At 40.6% G+C, this 23,956-nt stretch overlaps 2 protein-coding genes across 2 annotated transcripts in view; one reads left to right on the forward strand and one right to left on the reverse strand.

The window, feature by feature from the left end:
- MRPS31 (mitochondrial ribosomal protein S31) overlaps positions 1-6,461 on the forward strand; it is a 29,142-nt gene extending 22,681 nt beyond the window's left edge. The window contains exons 6-7 of the mRNA XM_079779471.1: positions 3,807-3,950; positions 6,169-6,461. Coding sequence (XP_079635597.1) covers positions 3,807-3,950; positions 6,169-6,398 — 374 coding nt within the window. The 3' untranslated portion in view covers positions 6,399-6,461. The remainder of the gene's footprint in view (positions 1-3,806; positions 3,951-6,168) is intronic.
- NEK3 (NIMA related kinase 3) overlaps positions 1-23,956 on the reverse strand; it is a 469,351-nt gene that overhangs the window by 425,299 nt on the left and 20,096 nt on the right. The gene's annotated exons all lie outside the window — the stretch shown is intronic.

Consider the following 23,956-nt stretch of genomic DNA (forward strand, 5'->3'; position numbering starts at 1 on the left):
GCCCAGGTTGTAGGCTCAGTCCCCAGTGTGGACATGCAGGAGGCAGCCGATCAATGACTGTCTTTCATCATTGATGTTTCTATCCCTCTCCATTCCTCTGTGAAATCAATAAAAATATTTTTTAAAAAAACACACAATCAAATCCTGGAAATGAAGTATGCAATTAAGGTGATAAAAAGTGAACTGTGCATAGAAAACAGCCAACAAGATGGAGAGAAGAATTAGTGATATTGAAGATAGCCACCTAAAAATGGTGCAGAGGGAAGAAAGAAGAGAGAGACCTGAGCATAACGAAAAATGAAAGAGCTCCACAAGAACTATCTGACTCCATAAAATAAAAAAAAGAGCAATATTAGAATTATAGGTATTGCAGAGGAAGAAGAGAGGGAGTAGGGAACGGAGAATCTATTCAAACAAATAGTGGATGAGAACTTCCCAAACCTATGGGAAAAGACTAAGTCCTTGAATACAAGAAACAAAAAGAACACCTAGTTACTTTAATCCAAAGAGGCCCTCTACAAGGCACTTGATATTGAAACTGTCAAAAATTGATGACAAAGAAGAAATTCTCAAAGCAGTCGGGGAAAAAAAAAAGTGACCTACAAAGAAAAATGCATCAGAATTTCATCTAACTTCTCAGCAGAAAATCTGCAAGCCAGAAGAGAGTGGAACCAAATATTCAAACATGTGAAAGAAATTATCAGCCACAAATAATATACCCAGCAAAATTATTCTTTATACTAGAAGCTCGGTACATGAAATTCATGCATGGGGGCGGGGGGGGAAGGGGGGGGACAGTGCTCAGCCCGGCCTGCACCCTCTCCAAACTGGGATCCCTCTCGCAATCCAGAACCACTAGCTCCTAACTGCTCACCTGCCTGATGCCCCTAATTGCTCCCCTGCCGGCCTGATCCCCCTAACTGCTCTCCCCTCCTGGCCTGATCCCCCTAACTACCTAACTGCCACCTTATCCCTTCTGCCTTCTCCTGTGACACCGGCCTTCTCATCTTCTCCCTCTGCCTTCTCATGCACAGCCTTCTCACCTTCTCTCTTCTGCCTTCTCCCGTGGTGCTGGCCTTCTTACCTCTCCCTTCTGCCTTCTCCCAAGGCACCGCCTCCTCCCTCTTCCTTCTCCTGCAGCCTGCTGATCAGTCGGTTGTTACTGTGACGGCATCCTGACTAATTTGCATATTACCCTATTATAAGTATAGATATGAAGGAGAAATAAAGATGTTCCCAGACATACAGAAGCTGAGGGATTTTAACATCAGAAATCCTCCACTGCAGGAAATACTCAAGGGGGTTATTCTACCTGAAACAAAGAACATAAGGTCACAACACTAAGAATAAAATCACCAAAAACTTACAGTATAAACAGAGATAATTTGTGACAACATAAAAGGTATGAACTAGCATAGGAAGATGAAGATGATATGCATGCAAAAGGGAAAAAAACTACACTATATATGCAACTCCATTTTTTATAATTTTCAACAAAGTAGCCAGAAATACACAATGGAGTAAAAATAGTCTCTTCAATAATTGGTGTTGGGAAAACTAGAAAGCCACATGCAAACGAATGAAACTGGATTATAGTGTGTCCCCGTGTATAAAAATTAATTCAAAATTGATCAAAGACCTAAATATAAGACCTAAAACAATAAGTTACATAGAAGAAACTATAGGTACCAAACTTATGGACCTAGGTCATAGAGAACATTTTATGAACTTGACTCCAAAGGCAAGGGAAGTAAAGGCAAAAATAAACAAATGGGACTATATCAAACTAAAAAGCTTTTGCACAGCAAAAGAAACTGAAAACAAAATAAAGAGGCAGTTAACCAGATGGAGATGATATTTGCAAACAGTTGCTCCAACAAAAGTTTAATTTCCAAAATATATAAAGAACTCATACAACTCAACACCAAACAAACAACTCAATCAAAAAAGAGGGCTGATGTCCTAAAAGCACACCTCTCCCAAGAAGACATACAAACAGTCAATAAATATATGAAAAGATGTTCAACCTCACTGGCAATTAGGGAAATGCAAATCAAAACTACAATGAGATACCACCTCACACCTGTTAGAATGGTTATTATCAACAAGACAAGTAATAGCAAGTGTTGCAGAAGTTGTGGAAAAAAGGGAACCCTTATTCACTACTGGTGGGAATGTAGTCTGGTACAACCACTATAGAAAGCAGTCTGGTGATTGATCAAAAAAGTAAGAATAGAGCTACCATATGACCCAGCAATCCCTCTCCTGGGTATGTACCAAAAAAAAAAACACCAAAAAACCACACCCTGAAAAACATATGTTCACAAAGATATATGTACCCCTATGTTCATTGCAGCATTATTCATAGTGGCCAAAACATGTAAGCAACCAAAGTATCCTGTGATAGAGGACTGGATAAAGAAGATGTGGTACATACACAAAATGCAATACTACTTAGCCATAAGAAAGGATGAAATAGCACCATTTGCAACAACATGGATAGACCTTAAGAACATGCTAAGTGAAATAAGTCAGAAAAAGTTAAGAACCATATAATTTTACTCATATGGGGGATATAAAAACTGAAACTCATGAACACAAATAGCAGTGTGTTGGTTGCCAGAGGGAAGGGGTGGTGGGAGAAAGGGGTCCTAATATATGGTGAAAAGAGAAGATTTGACTTTGGGTGCTGGGCACACTGCAATATATAGATCTTATAACATAGAAACCCACACCTGAAACCTATATGTTCATGTTGACCAATATGACCCCAAGAAATTTAATTTTAAAAAACAAATAAAATTATTATCATCATCATGAGAAGACATAGGTTGATCAGTGTCCACTGAATGAATTTTAAAAGTATGACCATAATAAGTTATTTTACTGTTATTATTACTCTGTAAAAAAGGTTAATATACCTGATTACTATGATATTTTCTCTGTATCAGCTGCTCTAGGCCAACATAATCATACATGAACTTTACTGTTTAAGTCTTTAAGGCATAGTCATACATGTACTTTACTGTTTAAGTCTTTGTATGGACATATGTTTTCTTTGGGGTAAATATTTAGGAGTAAAATGGTTGCATGCTAAGTGTATTCTCAACTTTTAAAGAAACTGCAAAACTATTTTCCAAAGCGATTGTACCATTTTACATTCTCACCAGCAGTGACTCCTGGGAATATGACTCATTCTTGAAAGATATCTTAAATTTTCAAAACAAGTGATTGAGATATTACATGATGGTGTTTATAAGCTAATATTATACTACCTTACCATTAAGAGTTGGTTGTGAGGATTAAATGAACTAATATACAAAAAGCATTTAGTAAAGAGTAAGTTCTCAGTGTCCATTAGTAGTAGTATCATTGTCATTATTATTATAATCATGTTAATTTTTCTTTGGTCTTTATTAGTAGTATGTTAGTGACTTATCTGAACAGACTAAAAATAAAGATAAACAGGCTGGACTTTAAGATCAAAGTCCCATGTTATATTAAAATATTCATCTTAATAAAAACATCTTTAAACAAAATATACATTTCTTTTTTCCTTTCCAGTAGAGGGGCCAGTGAGACTTGAGTGGTTGATTACCTAGCATTGTAGTTATTGTACTTGTAGTCTTTATGTATCATTTCTGTTTCAGTTTTAGTTCTCAGAGAGTGAACTTCCACTGTATAGTGTGTAATTATGAGCTTCAAGGTATGAAAATATATTACCAACTCAGAGTTGATTATAACATTTTTAAAAAGAAAGATATTGACATTGACTTATGCTTATTTGAAATGTTTTTATTATACAGAAACAGCACCTTCACTTTGGGATGTGGAATTTGCTAAGCAGCTGGCTGCAGTAAATGAACAGTCCTTTCAGAATGGTTTTGAAGAGATAATCCAGTGGACAAAAGAGGGGAAACTATGGGAGTTCCCAATTAACAATGAAGCAGGTAAGTTTAACTCCAGAGTTTATAAAATTCACTGATGGAGCCCGGCCAGCATGGCTCAGTGATTGAGCGTCAATCTATGAACCAGGAGGTCATGGTTCAATTCCCAGTCAAGGCACATCCCTGGGTTGTGGGCTTGATCTCCAGTGGAGTGTGCAGGAGGCAGCTGATCAGTGATTCTCTCATCATTGATGTTTCTATCTCTCACTCTCCCTTCCTCTCTGAAATCAATAAAAATATATTTAAAAAAATAAAAAAAGATTAGCTAAAAGTTGCAAACACCTCATTAATTCTTGGGAAAATGTAGTCTGTATTTTAACTTTGTAGTTTTCTGCTGTTACTGTAATATTTTGATTTTTTATAACCTTTCATTTTTGTTTGGATTAATAAGTAGAATGGAAGCTTAAATATCAGGAATAGTCAGTCTTATATTTTCATAAAGTATTACTTTTTATAAGAAAACTTGAGAGAGTTACAAATCCTTTAGCAAATTGTTATATTTTGTATATGTGTATGGTATATACAGTAATATAGCATATGGGGTTTAATGTATTACACAACATGTATATTTATTAAAGTTTTATGGTTTCTATACTCTGTAAGGTATCAGAGTATAGTAAAAGCACACACACACAAAACAGAAAGTAAAAGAAAAAAACACAGGGACTTTTTAGTTGTGCAAAACCTGAGTACAGATCCCCAACTCTGTCAATTAATAGCCATTTGCCTTTGAGGAAGTTACTTATTTTGAGCCTTAGTTTCCTCATCTATAAAATTAAGGCTACCTCATTGGAAGACTAAGAATTAAGATAAAGTTATTGAGTTGCTCAGCACAGTTCTTGGCATATAATACATATGAATAAATGTTAGTTCCTTACCCCTCTGTATGATCATAGAATTTTAAATGGAGTGAAAAACTAGCAAAATACAAGGTGTAATATTAACACATTAAGCGCCCTGTCATTCACCGGTGACTGACACTATACTGCCTGTCCGGAAGACAAAACAGGCTGGGCGTTTAACGTGTTAAGGGAAGATTTCATTACTTAATGACACTTGAGTTTTCTAAGTATTCATGGTTAAACACATGGTTTTAAAACCCGGTATTGAGTCCTGGCTGGGAGCTCAGTTGATTAGAGCATCCCTGGCATACACCAAGGTTCGAGCCTCAGTCAGAGCACATATAAGAATCAACCAGTGAATGCATAAATAAGTAGAAAAACAAATCAATGTTTCTCTCTCTCTCTCTCCCTATTCCTCTCTAAAATAAAAAAAAAAAAAAATGTTAAAACGTTAAACTGAGTATTGAGGTAGGTAGAATAACTTATGACTTTATTTAGATGAGACAGTGAAGTATAGTGATTAGGAGTTCAAGTTCCTAAGTGAGTTATAAACTTAATCTCTCCAAGCCTTGTTTCCCTCATCTATAAAGTGATGGGAATAATAATAGAACTTATTTTATGAGATTCTTCTCAGAAACAAGTGAGATTATACAAGTAAAGCATCATCATCATCATCCAGCTTTCTACAACAACAATATTGTGAGGAGATTTACTGCTTTTACTATTTTCTGTTCTATACTGTAACCAAGGGGTCCTCAAACTTTTTAAACAGGGGGCCAGTTCACTGTCCCTCAGACCATTGGAGGGCCAGACTATAGTTTAAAAAAAAACTATGAACAAATTCCTATGCACACTGCACATATCTTATTTTGAAGTAAAAAAAAAACAAAACAAAACGGCGAAAACACCTGCATGTGGCCCGCGGGCTGTAGTTTGAGGACGCCTGCTGTCACCTCTAAAAATCTTTAAATATTAACAAGGTATTTTCTAGGAACTACCAATTAGGGTAATAGGAAAGCATGAATTGGTGGTTCATTATCATTAACAGTAAAATACTTAAGTTCATTAAAGTCTTGAGTCCTTACTCCAAAGGAATTTATCTGAAATTTGACCTGGTTTTTGAGTTTATAATAATAAACGTGTAATATGCAAATCGATCAAACGATCAAACTGCAGAACAACAGTCCGGACGACCTTTGATGACCACACTATGACCTGCATTGGTTCCAGTCACAGTTATTAAATTGGTGGACAAACCTAGCTCTGACTTCAAAGTTCATGCCTTTAAATGTAATACTGTATTACATTCATGTTAATCTTAGGATATAGGTTTTACATTCAAAATTAAAATGTAATGTATTTTGTGTCTCATTTTTTAGGTTTTGATGATGATGGCTCAGAATTTCATGAACATATATTTCTGGATAAATACCTGGAAGATTTTCCAAAGCAAGGACCAATTCGCCACTTCATGGAGTTAGTAACCTGTGGCCTTTCCAAAAATCCATATCTGAGTGTTAAACAGAAAGTGGAACACATCGAGTGGTTTAAAAATTATTTTAATGAAAAGAAGGACATTCTAAAAGAAAGTGACATACAGTTTAATTGAAGACCATGGAAATTTGTATTTCAAACTGTTGGAGATTGATATTATAATTAAATAAAAGAATTTTACTAGAAGTTTACCTATATTGTAGTAATTATTGCATCTGTTTTGAATGGAATAAATGTCAAGTTACTTAGAAATATACAATGGTAACTGAAAAATATTCTTGCATGAAAAGAAATATCAGCATTCATAGATTCAACGAGTAAATTTTTAGAAAAAGAATATCTTAGATTTAGTAATAAGTTTAAAACAATTTTTTCTAACTTTTTCTTTTCATTCAGTGATCAGACTTCTTTGAAATACAATTATTAGCCATATATATGATGACATGAGAGGGCTATAACAGTTGAGATTATTTACAGACAGTTTTATATGCATACTAGAGGCCTGGTGCACAAAATTTGTGCACGGAGGGGGGATTCCCTCAGCCTAGCCTGCACCCTCTCCAACTGAGGACCCGTTGGGGGATGTCCAATTGCCGGTTTAGGCCCGATCCCTGGCAGTTTAGGACCTAAACTGGCAGTCTGACATCCCTCTCGCAATCTGGGACTGCTGGCTCCTAACTGCTCACCTGCCTGCCTGTGTGATCGCCCCTAACTGCCCTCCCCTGCCGGCCTGGTTTCCCCTAACTGTCTCTGCCTGTCTGCCTGGTTGCCCCCAACTGCCCTCCCCTGCTGGCCTGATCTCGTCCCCAACAGCCCTCTCCTACCAGCCTGATCTCTCCCCCCAACTGCCCTCTTCCCCTGCAGGCCTGATCTCGCCCCCAACTGCCCTCCTCTGCTGGCCAATTTGGTTCTGATTGGTTGGTTTCTATGCCAGTGTCAAAAGCTCCACCTCCTAGGCAGCCATTGGCACCCCACAGCACCCAGATTTGGTTCTAATTGGTCAGTTTCTATGCCAGTCAGTGTCAGAAGCTCCGCTTCCTAGGCAGCCATTGGTTCTTCACAGCACCCACATTTGGTTCTGATTGGTTGGTTCCTATGCCAGTCAGCGTCAAAAGCTCCACGTCCTAGGAGCCATTGGCTCCCCACAGCACCCACATTTGGTTCTGATTGGTCGGTTCCTATGCCAGTCAGCATTTCCGGGCCTATCTCTGGGTCTGACCAGAGAGGCAGGGCTGAACAGCAGCGCCCCTAGGAGGACAGGAGAGAAAGAATAGTCCGGCTGCTGGCGAAGCTCAGAAAGGAAAGAGGGAGATAAAGAGAGAGGCAAGTACTTATCAACAGCTGCCACTGAGGCTGCGGATCAGACCCTGTCTCTCTCTCTGGGTCTCAGCCCCCTGGCCAGTCAGTGCTGGGTCGCCACAACAACCCAGCACTGACTGAAGGACTTCCAGGTCCTTTGGTAGTGATCGGTCGTTACAACCGTGGCCTTTTATATATTAGGATTATGCATAAACGTATTTTCCATATTTGCATATATGTATTCTTATATATTTCACACAAAATTAAGTATCCTTGCCAAAGTCTACATCACTGTAGAGAAGTGACCTTGTAGAAATAAAGGTCTTAATTCTAATTTCTTGTACTTTAGGTCTTAATGCCAAAGTTAGAACTATTTAGTTTCTATTATGGTACTTGGCATTGTGATTCAAATTCACAGAAAGATTGAAGATTAAAAAAACAAAACAAATATAACTCTAAACAACAGTTTAGTGACCCCAGGCTAGTAATGTTTCAGGTCCTGGCACAAGCAAACAAAACCCCAGCAGAAACCTAGGCTTCAAATTACAAAACATAATGAAACAAAGCACCATGAATGCACACCCGCAGAAACAACAGACAACAGAATGAAATTTGTCGAGCCTTTAAATGTTAGGCTTATCATACTCAGAGTATAAAGTATGTGTCACTTAGAATAAAATTCAGAGCAGCAGACTATCCAAAGAGATTTTTTTTAAAAAAAATTAAAATTAGTGAAGGAATGTAACAGATTAGGAAAATAGATCTAAAGAAATTATCCACATGCAGAAAGAGAAGCAAAGAGAAAAGAACTATGAAAGGGGTAGTAATTAGTGTAAGCAAGTAATCAGATTTCCATGAGAGAAAAGAAGAAATGGGTCAGAGGCTATCTTTGGACAGTTATTGGGTGAGAAGTTTTTACAATTTATGAAAGACATCAATTCACAGTTAAACAATGATCTTTTGGTCATTTATAGTTGTGTGCCCAACAACAGCAGAATACATTCTTTTCAGATACACTGGAACACTTAAAATTTTCTATTGTAATTTGGGTATTTAGTTCATTTATACTTATCACCAGAGGCCTGGTGCATGAAATTCGTGCACGGGGGGGGGGGGGGGGGGGGGGGCGGGGAGGGTCCCCTCAGCCCAGCCTGCACCTTCTCCAATCCAGGACTCCTCAGGGGACCCCTAGGATCCCTGGGATCGGGCCTAAACCAGCAGTAGGACATCCCTCTCACAATCCTGGACTGCTGGCTCCTAATCGCTCACCTGCCTGCCTGGTCGCCTCTAACTGCCCCTCCCCCCCCCCCTTGCCGGCCTGATTGCCCCTCAATGCCTTTGTGTGCTGGCCTGATTGCCCCTAACTGCCCTCCCCTGCTGGCCTGGTCACCTCTTACTGCCCCCCTGCCAGCCTAATTGCCCCCAACTGCCTCCCCTGCCAGCCTGGTCACCCCCTACTGCACCCCTCCCACCAGCCTGGTCACCCCTAACTGCCTCCCCCGCTGCCCTGGTCGCCTCTTACTGCTCCCCCCTGCCGGCCTGGTCACCCCCAACTGCCCCCCGCTGCCGGCCTGATCGCCCGACGCAGCCTGCTTGTTCAGTCGTTTGGTCATCCCTCACTAACCATCTTGTGAGGGTGTGAGGGTTAATTTGCATATTAACTCTTTATTATATAGGATAGTTATTGATTTTATTTGGATTTATTTTTAACACTTTTTGTGTACTCTTTCTATTCTTTCATGCCTTTATTTTGGTTAATTTTTCTCATGCTACACTAGTGGAAGAAGGAGATAGAATACAAAATATCTAGAGGCACAACTAAAATGAGAATACCAAAGGTTGAACATAAAAAGGTAAAAACATATCAGACAAATGATAATCAAAAGAAATCACTCACACACAGCATGAAAGGCATTAGAGATTTTTTTAAACTATCCTATCTAATAAAAGAGTAATATGCACTCCAATATGCTGACCGGCCAACCTCCCGCATCCCCTCCCCCCCCCCCCCCCCGCTACCCCGGCCTGCCTGGCCAGAGCAGCCCGGACCCCACCTGTGCACCAGGCCTCTAGTCAATATATCAAGCCCAGCTGTTTGGCTCAGTGGATTGAGTGTCATCCCATGCCCCAACAGGCCAGTGGTTCAAATCCCAGTGAGGACAGGTGCAGATTCGGTCCCTAATAGGGGGCATACAGGGAGCAGCTGATCTATGCTTTGATGTTTCTATCTCTCCCTCTCCCATTCTCTCTAAAAGCATAAAAACATTTTTTAAAAAGAATATAGACCTGGCTAGTTTGGCTCAGTGGTAAAAGCATTGGCCGACAGACTAAAGGGTGTCAGGCTGGATCACCAGCCACATTTACAGCACCTGCAGAAAGCAACTAATTTATGTGTCTCATTTCTCTCTCTCTCTCTCTCTCTCTCTCTCTCTCTCTCTCTCTCTCTCTCTCTCTTCTCTCTCAGTCATTTTATTGTTCACATTTTTATCTTTTTTTCTTCTTCCTCTTCCTTCTTTTTCTTTTTCTTTTTCTTCTTAATCATCTTCTTCAAGAATACCCTTAAACATTTCATTTGCTGAACCGGTTTGGCTCAGTGGATAGAGCGTCGGCCTGCGGACTCAAGGGTCCCAGGTTCGATTCCGGTCAAGGGCATGTACCTTGGTTGTGGGCACATCCCCGGTGGGGGGTGTGCAGGAGGCAGCTGATCGATGTTTCTCTCCCATCGATGTTTCTGACTCTCTATCCCTCTCCCTCTCTGTAAAGGGTCAATAAAATATATTTTAAAAAAAAACACAAAAAAAACCATTTCATTTAATACTGGTTTGGTGGTGATGAACCCCTTTAGCTTTTTCTGATCTATGAAGCTCTTTATCTTTATACTAGAGGCCCAATGCACGAAATTCATGCAAGGGGCTCAGCCCTTGCAGCCCCGCTCCCCACCCACTGGTCATTCTAGAAGTTCATTCTGGAAGGTTTGATAGGTTTTTAATATCTTGCTCTCTCTCTTCTTCTGGCACCCTTCTAATGCAAATATTGGTACACTTGAAGTTGTGCCAGAGGCTCCTTACACTATCTTCAAATTTTTGGATTTTTTTTTCTTTTTGCTCTTCTGATTGTGTGTTTTTTCTTTCTTCATATTTCAAACTATATATTTGATTCTGGGAATCCTCTAATCTACTGTTGAATCCCTGTATATTATTCTTTGTGTCAGTCAGTGTATGCTTAATTTCTGACTGGACCTTTTCCATGTGTTTGGCAATCTCACTAAGATCCTTGAAAGTCTTACTAAGTTCCATGAAGATTCTTGAGTAACCTTATAACCGTGGTTTTGAACTCTGTATCCAGTAGTTTGCTTTCTTCCATTTCTTTCATTTGTGAAATGTTTCTTTGTCTCCACATTTTGGCTACTTTCCTGTGTTTGTTTTTATGTCTTGGGTAGAGCTGCTGTATCTCCTGGAGTTGGTAGAATGGTATGCAGAATCAGATCAATGATTTGGAAGATGAGGAAGCAAAAAACAAAAACAAAAACAAAAAAACAAACAAACAAAAAACAACAAAACAAAACACCCAATCAGAAGAAGAAAAAGAATCCAAAAATATGAATATAATGTAAGGAGCTTCAGGAACAATTGCAAACATACCAACATTTGCATTATGTGGGTGCCAGAAGGAGAAGAGAGAGAGCAAGATATTGAAAATCTATTTGAAGAAATAATGACAGAAAACTTCCCCTACCTACTGAAAGAAATAGACTTACAAGTCCAGGAAGCACAGAGAGTCCTAACAAGCGACACCCAAAGAGGCCAAACCAAGACACATCATAATTAAAATGCAAAGGGTTAAAGACAAAGAGAGAATCTTAAAAGCAGCAAGAGAAAAGTATTACCCCTTCAACTCTCAGCTGGTTTCTCAACAGAAATTATGCCAGCCAAAGGGAGTGGCAAGAAATACTCAAAGTGATGAATAGCCAGGACCTACAACCAAGATTACTCTACCCAGCAAAGCTCTCATTTAGAATTCAAGGTCAGATAAAGAGCTTCACAGACAAGGAAAAGCTAAAGAAGTTCATCACCACCAAACCAGTATTACATGAAATGTTCAAGGGTATTCTTTAAGAAGAGGAAGAAGAAGAAAAAGATAAAAAAATATGAACAATAAAATGGCAATAAATACATATCTATCAACAATTTAATCTAAAAATAAAAATAAATAAACAAGAAATCTAATGAACAGAATAAACTGGTGAATAAAATAGTCAGAGGCATGGAAATGGAACAAACTGAGGATTCTCAGAGGAAAGGGTGGAGGGAGAGATTAAACAAAGTTCTTGTATGCATATTAGAGGCCTGGTGCACGCAATTTGTGCACTCAGGGCGGGGGGGGGGGCCCTCAGCCCAGCCTGTGCCCTTTCACAGTCGGGGTGACCTCAGGGGATGTCCAACTGACAGCTTAGGCCTGCTTCCCGCCTAAGCCATCAGTCGGACTTCCTTAGAGAGGCTTCCGCCACCGCCACTGCACTGACCACCAGGGGAAGCTCCTGCGTTGAGTGCCTGCCCTTTGGTGGTCAGTGCATGTCATAGTGATTGATCATTCTGCTGTTCAGTCAATTTGCATATTAGCCTTTTATTATATAGGATATGTATTACCTATAGACATAACAATAGGGTGGTGAAGGCCTGGGGCAGGGTGGAAACTGGGTGGAGGAGGGCAATAGAGGAAAAAAAGAGGGACAACTGTAATATTCTCAACAGTAAAGATTAAAAATAATAATAAAATAAAAAACACCACACATGGGTGTCAGACCAGCCTATTCCACGCCTTTGCCCCTCCTACCAGTCACAATGTGCTTTCTTCTTCATTTCTCTAGTTGTAGGACTTCCTTCCAACCAGCTCAGTTTTAGGTGGTTCTGAATGATGGTTTTTCTGTATTTTATTTGTAATTTTGATGTGGTTGTGGGAGGCAGGGGTACAGGCATTAACCTATGCTGCCATCTTGGTTCTCCAAAAAGACATTTTTAGATCATTTTACCCAAATAGTTTTAAATATATTCTTTCCAAGCATATGCATTTATAAAAATTTATCACAAAGGTGGTCAAGAAGCATAAATCTGAACAAATTTTAACAGAACATGCTTCCTGATTACACTGCAATAAAGTTAGAGACTAATAACTGAAAGTTAACTAGAAAGACCTGATATGTTCACAAATAAGAAATACTTCCTACTCATAAAAAAATTCAAAACTGGACACTATGAATCAAAACAGACGATACAACTAAAGTAGTAGTTAGGAAAACAACATCTTAAAAAATAAGAAAGGTTGATATTTAATTAGGTAAGCTAACTATCTTAAGATATTAGAAAAAGAATGAGAATAAGTCTAAGGAAATATAATGAAAGAAGTAAGCTAAAAGCTAAAATTAATTACATTAATAAAAATAACACAGTACAGAGGATCCACAAAGTTAAACACTGGTTCTCTAAATGGCTAATAAATTCAAATCTGTTGTTTTTTAAGTGAAGGAAAAAACCTTAGTAATAAAGATGGTGATAAGTGTAGATAGCACAAAGACTAAAAATGTTTTTAAAGAGGCTATTATGAACAACTTCATGCCTACAAATTTGAAAATTTATGAAATGAGCAAATTCTTCAAAACTATGTTATTGAAATCATTGAAAAAGAAAAGAAAGACAATAATTTAATAGTTGTTGAAGTGAATTTCTATTTTAAGAATCTTCTCAGAAAGAAAGCAACAAGCCCAGACCATTTCTCAGAAGAGTTCTAAACATTCAGAAAGCAAATAGTTACAATCTTATAGAAATACTAGAGGCCTGGTGCACAGGATGCAGGCACTGGTGGGGGGTGTGGCCTGTGGGGATCAGCCCCCTGTGGGAGCGCCACTCATCCCAGCAGCTGACCAGCTGTGGACCTGCCCTCTGAGCGGCTGCTCCCTGGTCCGGCACCTTCCATGGATCCAGAGCACGCGCCTCTCCAGGGGAACCAGTCAGGGCCAGGTCCAGGGATAACAGCACTAAGAGGTCGTGGAGTAGGCCTCAGTCCCGCAGCGCCTACGAACCCTCCTCCCAGCCTCTAGGGTCAGCTCTGCGAGCCCAGCAGCAGTGCTGCGTGGCCTGCGGGCGTCTGGAGGAGGAGGGAGGGAATGAGGAGGAGGAGCCTGGAGCGAGGAGGAGGAGCCTGGAGCGAGGAGGAGCCTGGAGCCAGGAGGAGATGATCGCAGCCTGGGTTCCTGCCCATTGGCCCGGGGTTCATAGTGGGAGCAGCTGCTCACCCCGGTCAGCCAAGTGGTGCTCCCACTGTGGTAGCACACTGACCACCAGGGGGCAGCTCCTGCTTTGAGCATCTGCCCCCTGGTGGTCAGTGCACATCATAGCAACTGGTCGACCAGTTGTTCTGGTTGTTCCACTGTTCCGTCACTGGGCTTTTATTATATAGAATTTCCAAAGCATAGAAAAAGTGAGAACAAACTCCAACTCAATTTCAAGAAACTAGAATAACAAAGCTTAATTTCAATCAGGAGGACACATTGGAAAAACCCAAAACAAAATAGCAAGCTAAATCCAGCCATAAATAGGAAAGAAAATACATAATTGAGTTTATTTCAGGAGTGTAAGGGTAGTGTAACAACAGAGAGGGGAAATACCACCTCAAAGGATGCAGAAATAGGATGATAAAATTCAAGTCATTTTTAATTAAAAAAAATACTAGGAAACTTGGAGTAGAACTTATTTAACCTAATAAATGGCATTTACAAAAACTACAGCAAACATATTTATGGTGAATTATTAACCCATTTTCTTAAAAATGATAAGATTATTTATTTTCAACATTATACTGTGAGCCTACCCTGTGCAGTATAGCAAGAAAAATAAGTAAAGAAGCTATTGGAATTGAAAATTTACTCTAGGTAATCTCCAATGGATCACACTCTCTGTTTGAGTGTGGGCAGAGCCTGAGACTTGATTCCAGCAAATAGAATATGGCAAAGATGGTTTGTAGTCACTCCCTCAGTGGGTTTGGTTCTGGGAAAAAGTGATGGAATTACTCAGTCTTATGACTATACTAGAGGATCCCTTAGCCCAGCCTGCACCCTCTCCAATCCAGGACCCCTGGGGGATCAGACCTAAACCAGCAATTAGACATCCCTCTCAGAATCTGGGACCGCTGGCTCCTAACCACCTCTGCCTGCCAGCCTGATCACCCCCTAACTGCTCCCCTGCTGACCTGATCACCCCTAACTGCTCCCCTGCCAGCCCGATTGCCCCTAACTGCCCTCCCCTGCTGGCCTAATTGCCCCCTAACTTCTCCCCACTGCCAGCCTGATCTCCCCTTAACTGCCCTCCCCTGCAGGCCTGATCACACCCTAACTGCCCTCCCCTGCTGGCCTGATCACCCCTAACCGCCTCTGCCTTGGCCCCTGCCACCATGGCTTTTGCCAGAAGGACATCCAGAAGATGTCCGGTCTAATCAGCATATTCCCCTTTTATTAGTATAGATTGTGTTATGTAAATGTAGATGAGTATTCTGGCTTTGAAGAAGCAAACTGCCATGTTGTGAGAAGGCTTGTGAATGGGCCACATGGCAAGGAACTGTGGGGGCTACTAGGAACTCAGAGCAACTGCCAGCTGACAGAAACAAATGAGGAACCCAGTTCTGCCTCAAATAAGTGACTTCTACCAACAACCATGTCATCTTGGAAGAGGACACTAAGCTCTAAAAAGGACTGCAGCCTAGCTGACACCTTCATTGTACCAATAGATAACTAATATAGAAAGAAACTGTCATTATTCAAGAGTCTATGTTGAAAACAAAAGAATCTATACATTTCAAAAATTAATAGAAGAATTTATCACATTTGTAATTGCATTTCTATTTACTGACAACAAAGAGATAAAATATAATTTATAGGATACCATTCATAGTAGCATCAAAACTATAAATGAATAAAATCTTGATATAAGATGTGTAAAAATTTTATGAAGAAGACATTTTTAAATTGAATGAAACATACAACATAATAAAAATATTTAAGTAAGTAGATGAATAAGAAGTTCATGGATAAGGAAGATGAGGGGAGGTATAAATGATGATGGAAGGAAACTTGACCTTGGGTGATGAACACACAATATAATATACAGATGATATATTATAGAATTGTACACTTGAAATCTGTAAAATTGTATTAACCAATGTCACCCTAATAAATTCAACAATTAAAAAAAAAAAGAATATAGAGCCCTTACCAGTGTGGCTCAGTCATAGTTAAGCATTTTCCAATGCACCAAGAAGTCAAAGTTTTGATTCCCACTTGAGTCACATGTCCAGGTTGCAGGTTCAATCCCCAGCAGGAGGCAGCAGATTGATGTTACTCTCTCATATCAATATTTCTCTCTCTCTCTCCCTCTCCCTTCCTCTCTGTAAAATCAATAAAAACATAGTAAAAAAATAAATAGAACAAGAATATGGAAAAAAGTCAATGGATAAGAGGATTCAATATCATAAAGATATTATTTCCAAAATTATATACACCTTTAATGCAATTTCATTTAAAAATGCCAGCAGGATTTTTTGTGGAACTTCACAAATTTATACTAAAATCATAGAGGAAAGCAAAAAAAACAAGAAGAGCCAAAATACTATTGAAAAAGAAGACAAGGTGAGGTAAAGAAGTTGCCTTACCTTGTAAACTATCAAGACTTATTATAAAGCTATAATAATTAGACAGCAGGAAGAACAACCAAGATGGCAACATAGGTAAACACCTGAACTTGCTGTCTCTCACAACCACATCAAAACTCCAACTAAAAAAAAAAAACAAATATCATCCAGAATCATGGGAAAACTGGTTGAGTGGTAGTTCTACAACTAGAAGGAAAGAAAAAAGTGCATTAAGACTGGTAGGAGGTACAGAGGTGCAGAAGTGTAGAGGTACAAAGGCGTGCATGAAACGGGTTGGCAACTGGGTGTGCTTTTGTTTTTTTCAATTGGGAGGGAGATACAAGCTCCCGATTGCTCTCAACTCCAGTTTCAGGTGAGACTCTGGGGACCCAGACTTATATGGAGAGAATCTGGACTGTCTGGCATCGGGCCAGAACGCGGGGGTGGCTTTCTCACAAAGGTGCTTGCAGCATTCATTGTTCCTACACGGTGGTGTGGGACACAGAGACCCAGGGACCTCTCCGGGTCAGGGTTGACTGGCAGCCATTGATGTTTGCTCTGCCCTGGTGATTCCCTGAGACCCCGCCCCACCCAATTTACAACCCAACCCAAGCTGTGAGCAGAGGCTTTTGCATATAATGGCCTGTCCTTTTGCAAACTAAAACCTAACAAACTGTAGCTGGGTCAGAGAGCTCCAAAGCTTCCAAAAGAAGACCTAAGGCTCTGCAGCAGCAGCCTGCATTGCTTCACAGCTGGGCCTCATCTGGGCACTTCCAAACCCAAACAAAGAGGAGGAATCTGCAGATCTCTCTGTAGCTCCTGCTGTGTGGCCTCAGGCGGTGGCTGACTTTGCACGTCCTTGGAAATCCAAGAGCCAGTGTACCCAGTGGTCAGTGTGAGATCATACCAGATTACAACTCTTCATATCCATAAGTGAACACTCAAGGGGCAGACTCAGTGAGCACCAAAGCCCCACTGAAACAAGTCCTGCCCCATAAGGGTGTCTCCAGCACACAGTTCTCTCATTGTAGACACAGCTGGTCCTCACAGCCAATTGGCCTGGAGGTCAATTCTTCCCAGTGATACCAACAGCAATCAAGACTTAAATACAACAAGACTGTGCACACAGCCCACAAAGGGGTGCACCAAGAGTGTCCACCTCAGGTAATTGGGGAGGCTTAGCCACTGGGCCCTATAGGACACCTAGCACACAAAGCCACTCTATCAACACAGGGAAGCAGCCAAAATACGGAGACAAAGAAACAAGTAACAAATGAAAGAAATGAAGGAAAGCAAACTACTGGATATAGAGTTCAAAACCACGGTTATAAGGTTACTCAAGAATCTTCTAGAAACCTCCAAGAAATTTAGTGAGATCCTCAAGGATATGAAAAAGGACCAATCAGAAATTAAGCATACACTGACTGAAGTAAAGAATAATATACAAAGATGCAACAGCAGACTAGAGGACCCCAAGAATAAAGTCAAAGATTTGAAATATGAAGAAACAAAAAACATCCAACCGGAAAAGCAAAAAGAAAAACGAATCCAAAAATATGAAGATAGTGTAAGGAGCCTCTGGGACAACTTCAAGTGTACCAACATTTAAATTATGGGGATGCCAGAAGGAGAGAGAGAGCAAGATATTGAAAACCTATTTGAAGAAATAATGACAGAAAACTTCCCTTACCTGGTGAAAGAAATAGACTTACAAGTCCAGGAAGTGCATAGAACCCCAAATAAAAGGCATCCAAAGAGGACCACACAAAGACACATCATAATTAAAATTCCAAGGGCAAAAGACAAAGAGAGAATATTAAAAGCAAGAGAAAAGCAGTTAGTTACCTACAAGGGAGTACACATATGACTGTCAGCTGATTTCTCAGCAGAAACTATGTAGGCCAGAAGGGAGTGGCAAGAAATATTCACAGTGGTGAATAGCAAGAACCTACAACCAAGATTACTCTACCCAGCAAAGCTATCATTTAGAATTGAATGTCAGAAAGAGCTTCACAGATAAGAAAAAGCTAAAGGAGTTCATCACCACCAAACCAGTATTATATGAAATGCTAAAGGGTATTCTTTAAGAAGAGGAAGAAGAAGAAAAAGATAAAGATAAAAAAATTATAAACAACAAAGTAATAACAAATACATATCTATCAACAAATGAATCTAAAAATCAAGTGAATAAAAAATCTGATGAACAGAATAAACTGGTGAATATAATAGAATCAGGAGTATAGAAAGGGAGTGGACTGACAATTCTCAGGGGGGAAGGGAGTGTGGGGGTGCGGGAAGAGATTGGACAAAAATCTTACACCTATGGACGAGGACGGTGGGGGGGGTAAGGGCATGGGTAGAGTGGAAACTGGGTGGAAGGGAGCTATGGGGGAAAAAAGAGGAACAACTGTAATAATCTGAATAAAGACTTATTTAATAATAATAATAATAATTATACAGCAGGATTTTGTACACAAGGATAGTTAAATAGACTGATGGAACAGAACTGAGAACATAGAAATAGACAATTAGTTTATAAAAACCTGATACATGACAAAGTTGGCATTGCAAATCGATGAGAAAAGAATAAATATTCAAAGCATAGTGTTAGCCCAATGGGTTATTAATATGAAGGAAAAAAGTGGATTGCCTGCATCATATTGTACAAAAAATACAATTCAGTTGGATTTAAAAATTAAATAAGAAATAAAATTTCAAACAAAAATACAGAAGAATATGGCTCTGATGTAGATAAGAATTTAAGACAGCAAAAGCACAATCTCTAAGAAAGAGGTTAATAAATTTGACTATGTTAAAACTTTTAAAAGTAGAACTTTTAATTTAAAAAAGACAGCATCAAGAGGGAAAAGACAAACGTCATAGAGAAGATAAATGCTTCCTATATAATTTCTAAATAATGAATATATAGAATACATATAAAACTCCTAAAAACCAAGTAGAAATAAACAACCCAAAATAATATGGGAAAAATGACATAAATAGGCATTTCATAGAAGAAAAAAATACAAGTAGCTAATGAATATACACTGAGTGGCCAGATTATTATGATCTCTGAATGCATAATAATCTGGCCACACAGTGTATATCCTATATAATAAAAGGCTAATATGCAAATTGTCCCCTCAACCAGGAGTTCGATCAGCAGGCAGGCTGGCCAACCACCCATGTCCCCTCCCCCTGGCCAGGCTGGCCGGACCCCACCCATGCACGATTTTATGCACCGGGCCTCTGATATATATACTGAGTGGCTAGATTATTATGCTTTCAGAGATCATAATAATCTGGCCACTCAGTGTATAAAAGACTGGGAGGGAAATGCAAATTAAGAACATATTTGGGTAACATTCGTATACTCTTTAGATAGGAGAAAAATTAAAGGTTAGGCAATATCACTTATACATTGATATTGGTGGGAATGTAAAATGTCAACCACTTTTGTATTTAAATAATTATAGATTTACTAGAGGCCCGGTGCAGGAAATTCGTGCACTGGGGGGGGGGGGGGACATTCCTCAGTCCACCCTGACCCCTCTCACAGTCTGGGAGCCCTCAGCGGATGTCCTACTGACGGCTTAGGCCTGCTCCCTCCTCCCTCTGTAGGAGGCAATCTGGCTGATCAGGGGAATGCACCGCCCCCATCACCCCGCTGCTGCTGCCACTGCCAGCCACCACTGCTGCCAAGGTGTTTTCATCAACACGGACTCCAGTCCCTTCACCATGAAAAAATGACAACTTTCTTTAGGCATTTTCAAGATGTCTCTTTCATAGGATATGACATTTCTTTATTTATTTTTTTTTATCCTCACCTGAGGATATTTTTCCATTGATTTTTAGAGAGCGTGGAAGAGATAGGGAAAGACAGAGAGAAACATCAATGTGAGAGGGACACTTCTACTGGTTGCCTCCTGCATGAGCCCTGACCTGGGCCCTGGCCAGGGAGGATCCTGCAACCTAGGTACATGCCCTTGATCAGAATCGAACCCGGACCCTGCGGTCAGTAGGCTGAGGCTCTATCCACTGAGCCAAACCGGCTAGGGCAGAATATGACATTTCTTAGCCCCTCCAGCAGTGGACCTTAATTTTTCCTCCAGGAGTGAGGTGGAAAAACCCTAGATCACCTTCTTGGATTCTTATTAGGCAAGAACACTGCGAGTGGCGTACAGGGAGCTTAGCCAATGAGCGGTCAGAAAAGGTGTTTCCTGTGCAGCTCACATGCAGAGCCAAGACTGCTCCCTCTCCCTCTCCCTCTCTTTCCGGTCCACTCTCTCTAAAAAGCAGTGAAAGAATATCCTCTGGTGAGTATTAAAAAACAAGACAAAACAAAACACAGAATAACAGGCCTCCTCCTTGGAGATGCTGAATATGTAGGCCTGAAAGAGCGAATTCTTGGCTCTGTGAAGATCCCTACATGAATTTTATTAACAACTAGCGTTCCCGTTGCAGGAAAAATCTTGCAATAGGGTTTCCTGCTACACTCTACCCCGCCCTGCCTGCTCTCCTCCCTTGTCCCCTGGCCCGCCTTCTCCGCCAGCCTGCCCGCTCTTCTTCCTTCTCCCCCAGCCCGCCCGCTCTTCTTCCTTCTCCCCTGGCCCCGCCTCCACTCCTCCCTTCTCCTCCCCCCGGCTTTCTTGCTTCTCCGCAGCTTTGCTCCCTTCTGCAGCTCTTGGCTTCTTTCTACACTGTCTTGATATGCAAATTAGCCGCCATCTTTGTTGGGGTAATTTGCATACTCGTCCTGATTGGTTGGTGGGCGTGGCTTGGCTGGTGGGCGTGGCTTGGGCACAGCGAAGGTGCGGTCAATTTGCATATTTGTCTATTATTAGGTAGGATATTTGGAAAAGTAGCCTAAGCCACACCAACGATTCAAGTTTGTGCTTTTCTGTGTTTATTGTGTCAAAACAAAATTTTGCATGTGTTAAATACATAATTCTTATTCAAATACATAATAGCAGATGCAAAAGTTCTGTTTAACTCAGTGAAGAGACTGGCAGGATGATAATGCTGTTCAAAGATTTCCAAAGATGAAAGCCTGAAGTAAAACTGCTAAATTAGATACAATCTGGCTAATGTCCTATAGGACAATAAAACCATCACTTTTTGAATTGGTTTGTCTTCTAGACAGAAATTAGTTACATCTTTAAAAGCATAAAAATTCTTTTCATCTTCTCATTTTGCTGATCATTATATGTAACTTTCCAGGGCTATAAAATGTCAAAATATATGGAACTTATTTAACTGTAAATAGTGTGTCAGAGTTATGTGTTTCATAGAAAAGGAAATGATCATTCTGTGGCCTCTAATGCCCCAATTACACTGAAAGGATTTGCTGTCAACGTTTTACTCCGGGCCTGTGTTGGGCCGTGGCCTGTGCTAACTTCCCAGGGCTGGTAATGGTCCCAGGAGGCTGCGGGCTTGGATTGGCGGGGCCGGCGATGGCCCCGGGAGGCTGCAGGCTTGGTGCCCGTCCCCAGGACCCCAGCTGCTTGGCACCTGTGTTTGCAAATTAACCCACCATCTTTGTTGGGTTAATTTGCATACTCATTCCTGATTGGGTGGTGGGAATCACGGAGGTAGAGTCAATTTGCATCTTTCTCTTTTATTAATGTAGATAATATTATTATAAACAGATAAATATATGAATATATAACAATTTTATATGAAACACTTAATTATATATTTTAATGTTTATATATAATATAAACATACTAGAGGCCCAGTGCATGAAATTCATGCAGGGGGGGGTGTCCCTCAGCCCAGCCTGCATCCTCTCCAATCTGGGACCCCTTGAGGGATGTCCGACTGCCCGTTTAGGCCTGATCCCAGTAGGATCGGGCCTAAACGGTCAGTCGGACATCCCTCTCACAATCCAGGACTGCTGGCTCCCAACTGCTCGCCTGCCTGCCTTCCTGATTGCCCCTAAATGCTTCTGCCTGCCAGACTGATCACCCCCTAACCACTCCCTTGCCAGCCTGATTGATGCCTAACTGCCCTCCCCTGCAGGCCTGGTCACCCCTAACTGCCCTCCCCTGCAGGCCTGGTCACCTCTAACTGCCCTCCCCTGCAGGCCTGGTCACCCCCAACTGCCCTTCCTTGCAGGCCCAATCGCCCCCAACTTCCCTCCTCTGCCAGCCTGGTCACCCCCAACTGCTCTCCCTTGCAGGCCTGGTCCCTCCCAATTGCCGTCCCCTGCTGGCCATCTTGTGGCGGCCATCTTGTGTCCACATGGGGGCAGCCATCTTTGACCACATGGGGGCAGCCATCTTGTGTGTTGGAGTGACAGTCAATTTGCATATTACTCTTTTATTAGATAGGATAGAATTGTGTATATATGACATATATGTGTATAAACATATATATAAATTACATAACCTTATGAACAATCAGTTCTGCTCCTAGAACATATACCCAAAGAAACCCTTGCAGTTATGTTCTGGGAGGCATGTACAAAAATGTTCAAAGCAGTAAAAATCAGGGGAAAATACCCATTACCCGAGAACTGGTAAATTGTGGTTTATTCATGTATGATTAAAATAGAATTATACATATCAACATAGATAAATTTCAGAAAAAAGGTTGAGTGAAAAATAAGTTGCAAAAGAATGCATGCAGCCCAGCTGGTGTGGCTCAGTGGTTGAATATCAACCTATGAACCAATAGGCTAACAGTTAAGGGGCTGAAGAAAACCTGCTTTCTAAAATATATTAATTCAACAACTAAGCAATTTCTGAATGCAGAATGATATTCTGTGCCTCTTAACTTCTCCTTGAACTTGAATATTAGTGATGGTGGCGGCAGAGGGGGGAAGTACTAGGAAAAGCACACAGCTGCTAGAATATGCTTGTGATTTAGAGCCTCTTAAGGAAATCCTGCCCTGGCCAGGTGTCTCACTTGGATGGTGTCATCCATATACCAGATGGTTTCGGGTTCAATTCCCTGCCAGGAAACCTACCCTATGTCTCTGATCTGGGTGTAAACGGGAGGCAACTGATCGATGTTTCTCTCTCTCTCTCTCTCTCTCTCTCTCTCTCTCTCTCTCTCTCTCAAAATCAATAAAAACATATCCTCGGGTGAGGTTAAAAAAGAAAAAAGAAAAAAATCCTGTTAGCTATATGAGAAAGAAAAGGAAGCACTAATGTTTTCCAAGATCTCAGCATCTTTATGAACAGTGGAATATGGGTGCTCCTTTTAAATGTAGTACAGAATGTTAGAAAATAGACAGAGTACCCCTCAGAGGGAGCCTTTTGTATATCTAATAGTGGTTCACCTTTACCCATTTTAATTCTGACAAATGTAATGTTTCTGTCTTTCTTTTAAAATGGAACGCAACAGCCGGTCTGAAATTGTTAGTTTTGCATGCTCTACTATTTATTGAACAGTTCAGTGGGCAATGAAGCAAAGAGTGATGATTTTTTATTTTCTTTCTTTCTTTTTTTTTGCTTACCAGCTCCTTGACTGTTGACTATTCTGCAGTGCTCTTCCTATTCTTTTCTCTCCTGTATTCTGTCTTCTTCTCTGCTTTGGAATCAGAAACTTCCATTCAAATCTCCATGTCACTAAGAACTGTGCTTGCGAGGACACGAGTTAATCTCTCAGCCTGTTTCCTCCTATGTAAATGATAATTACAATTCCCATCTCACAGGATGTATAGGTCGGTGTTAGAATTGAATGAAACAATGT

The sequence above is a fragment of the Cnephaeus nilssonii genome (genome assembly GCF_951640355.1).
Source record: "Cnephaeus nilssonii genome assembly, chromosome: 8".
Taxonomy (NCBI): Eukaryota; Metazoa; Chordata; class Mammalia; order Chiroptera; family Vespertilionidae; genus Cnephaeus; species Cnephaeus nilssonii.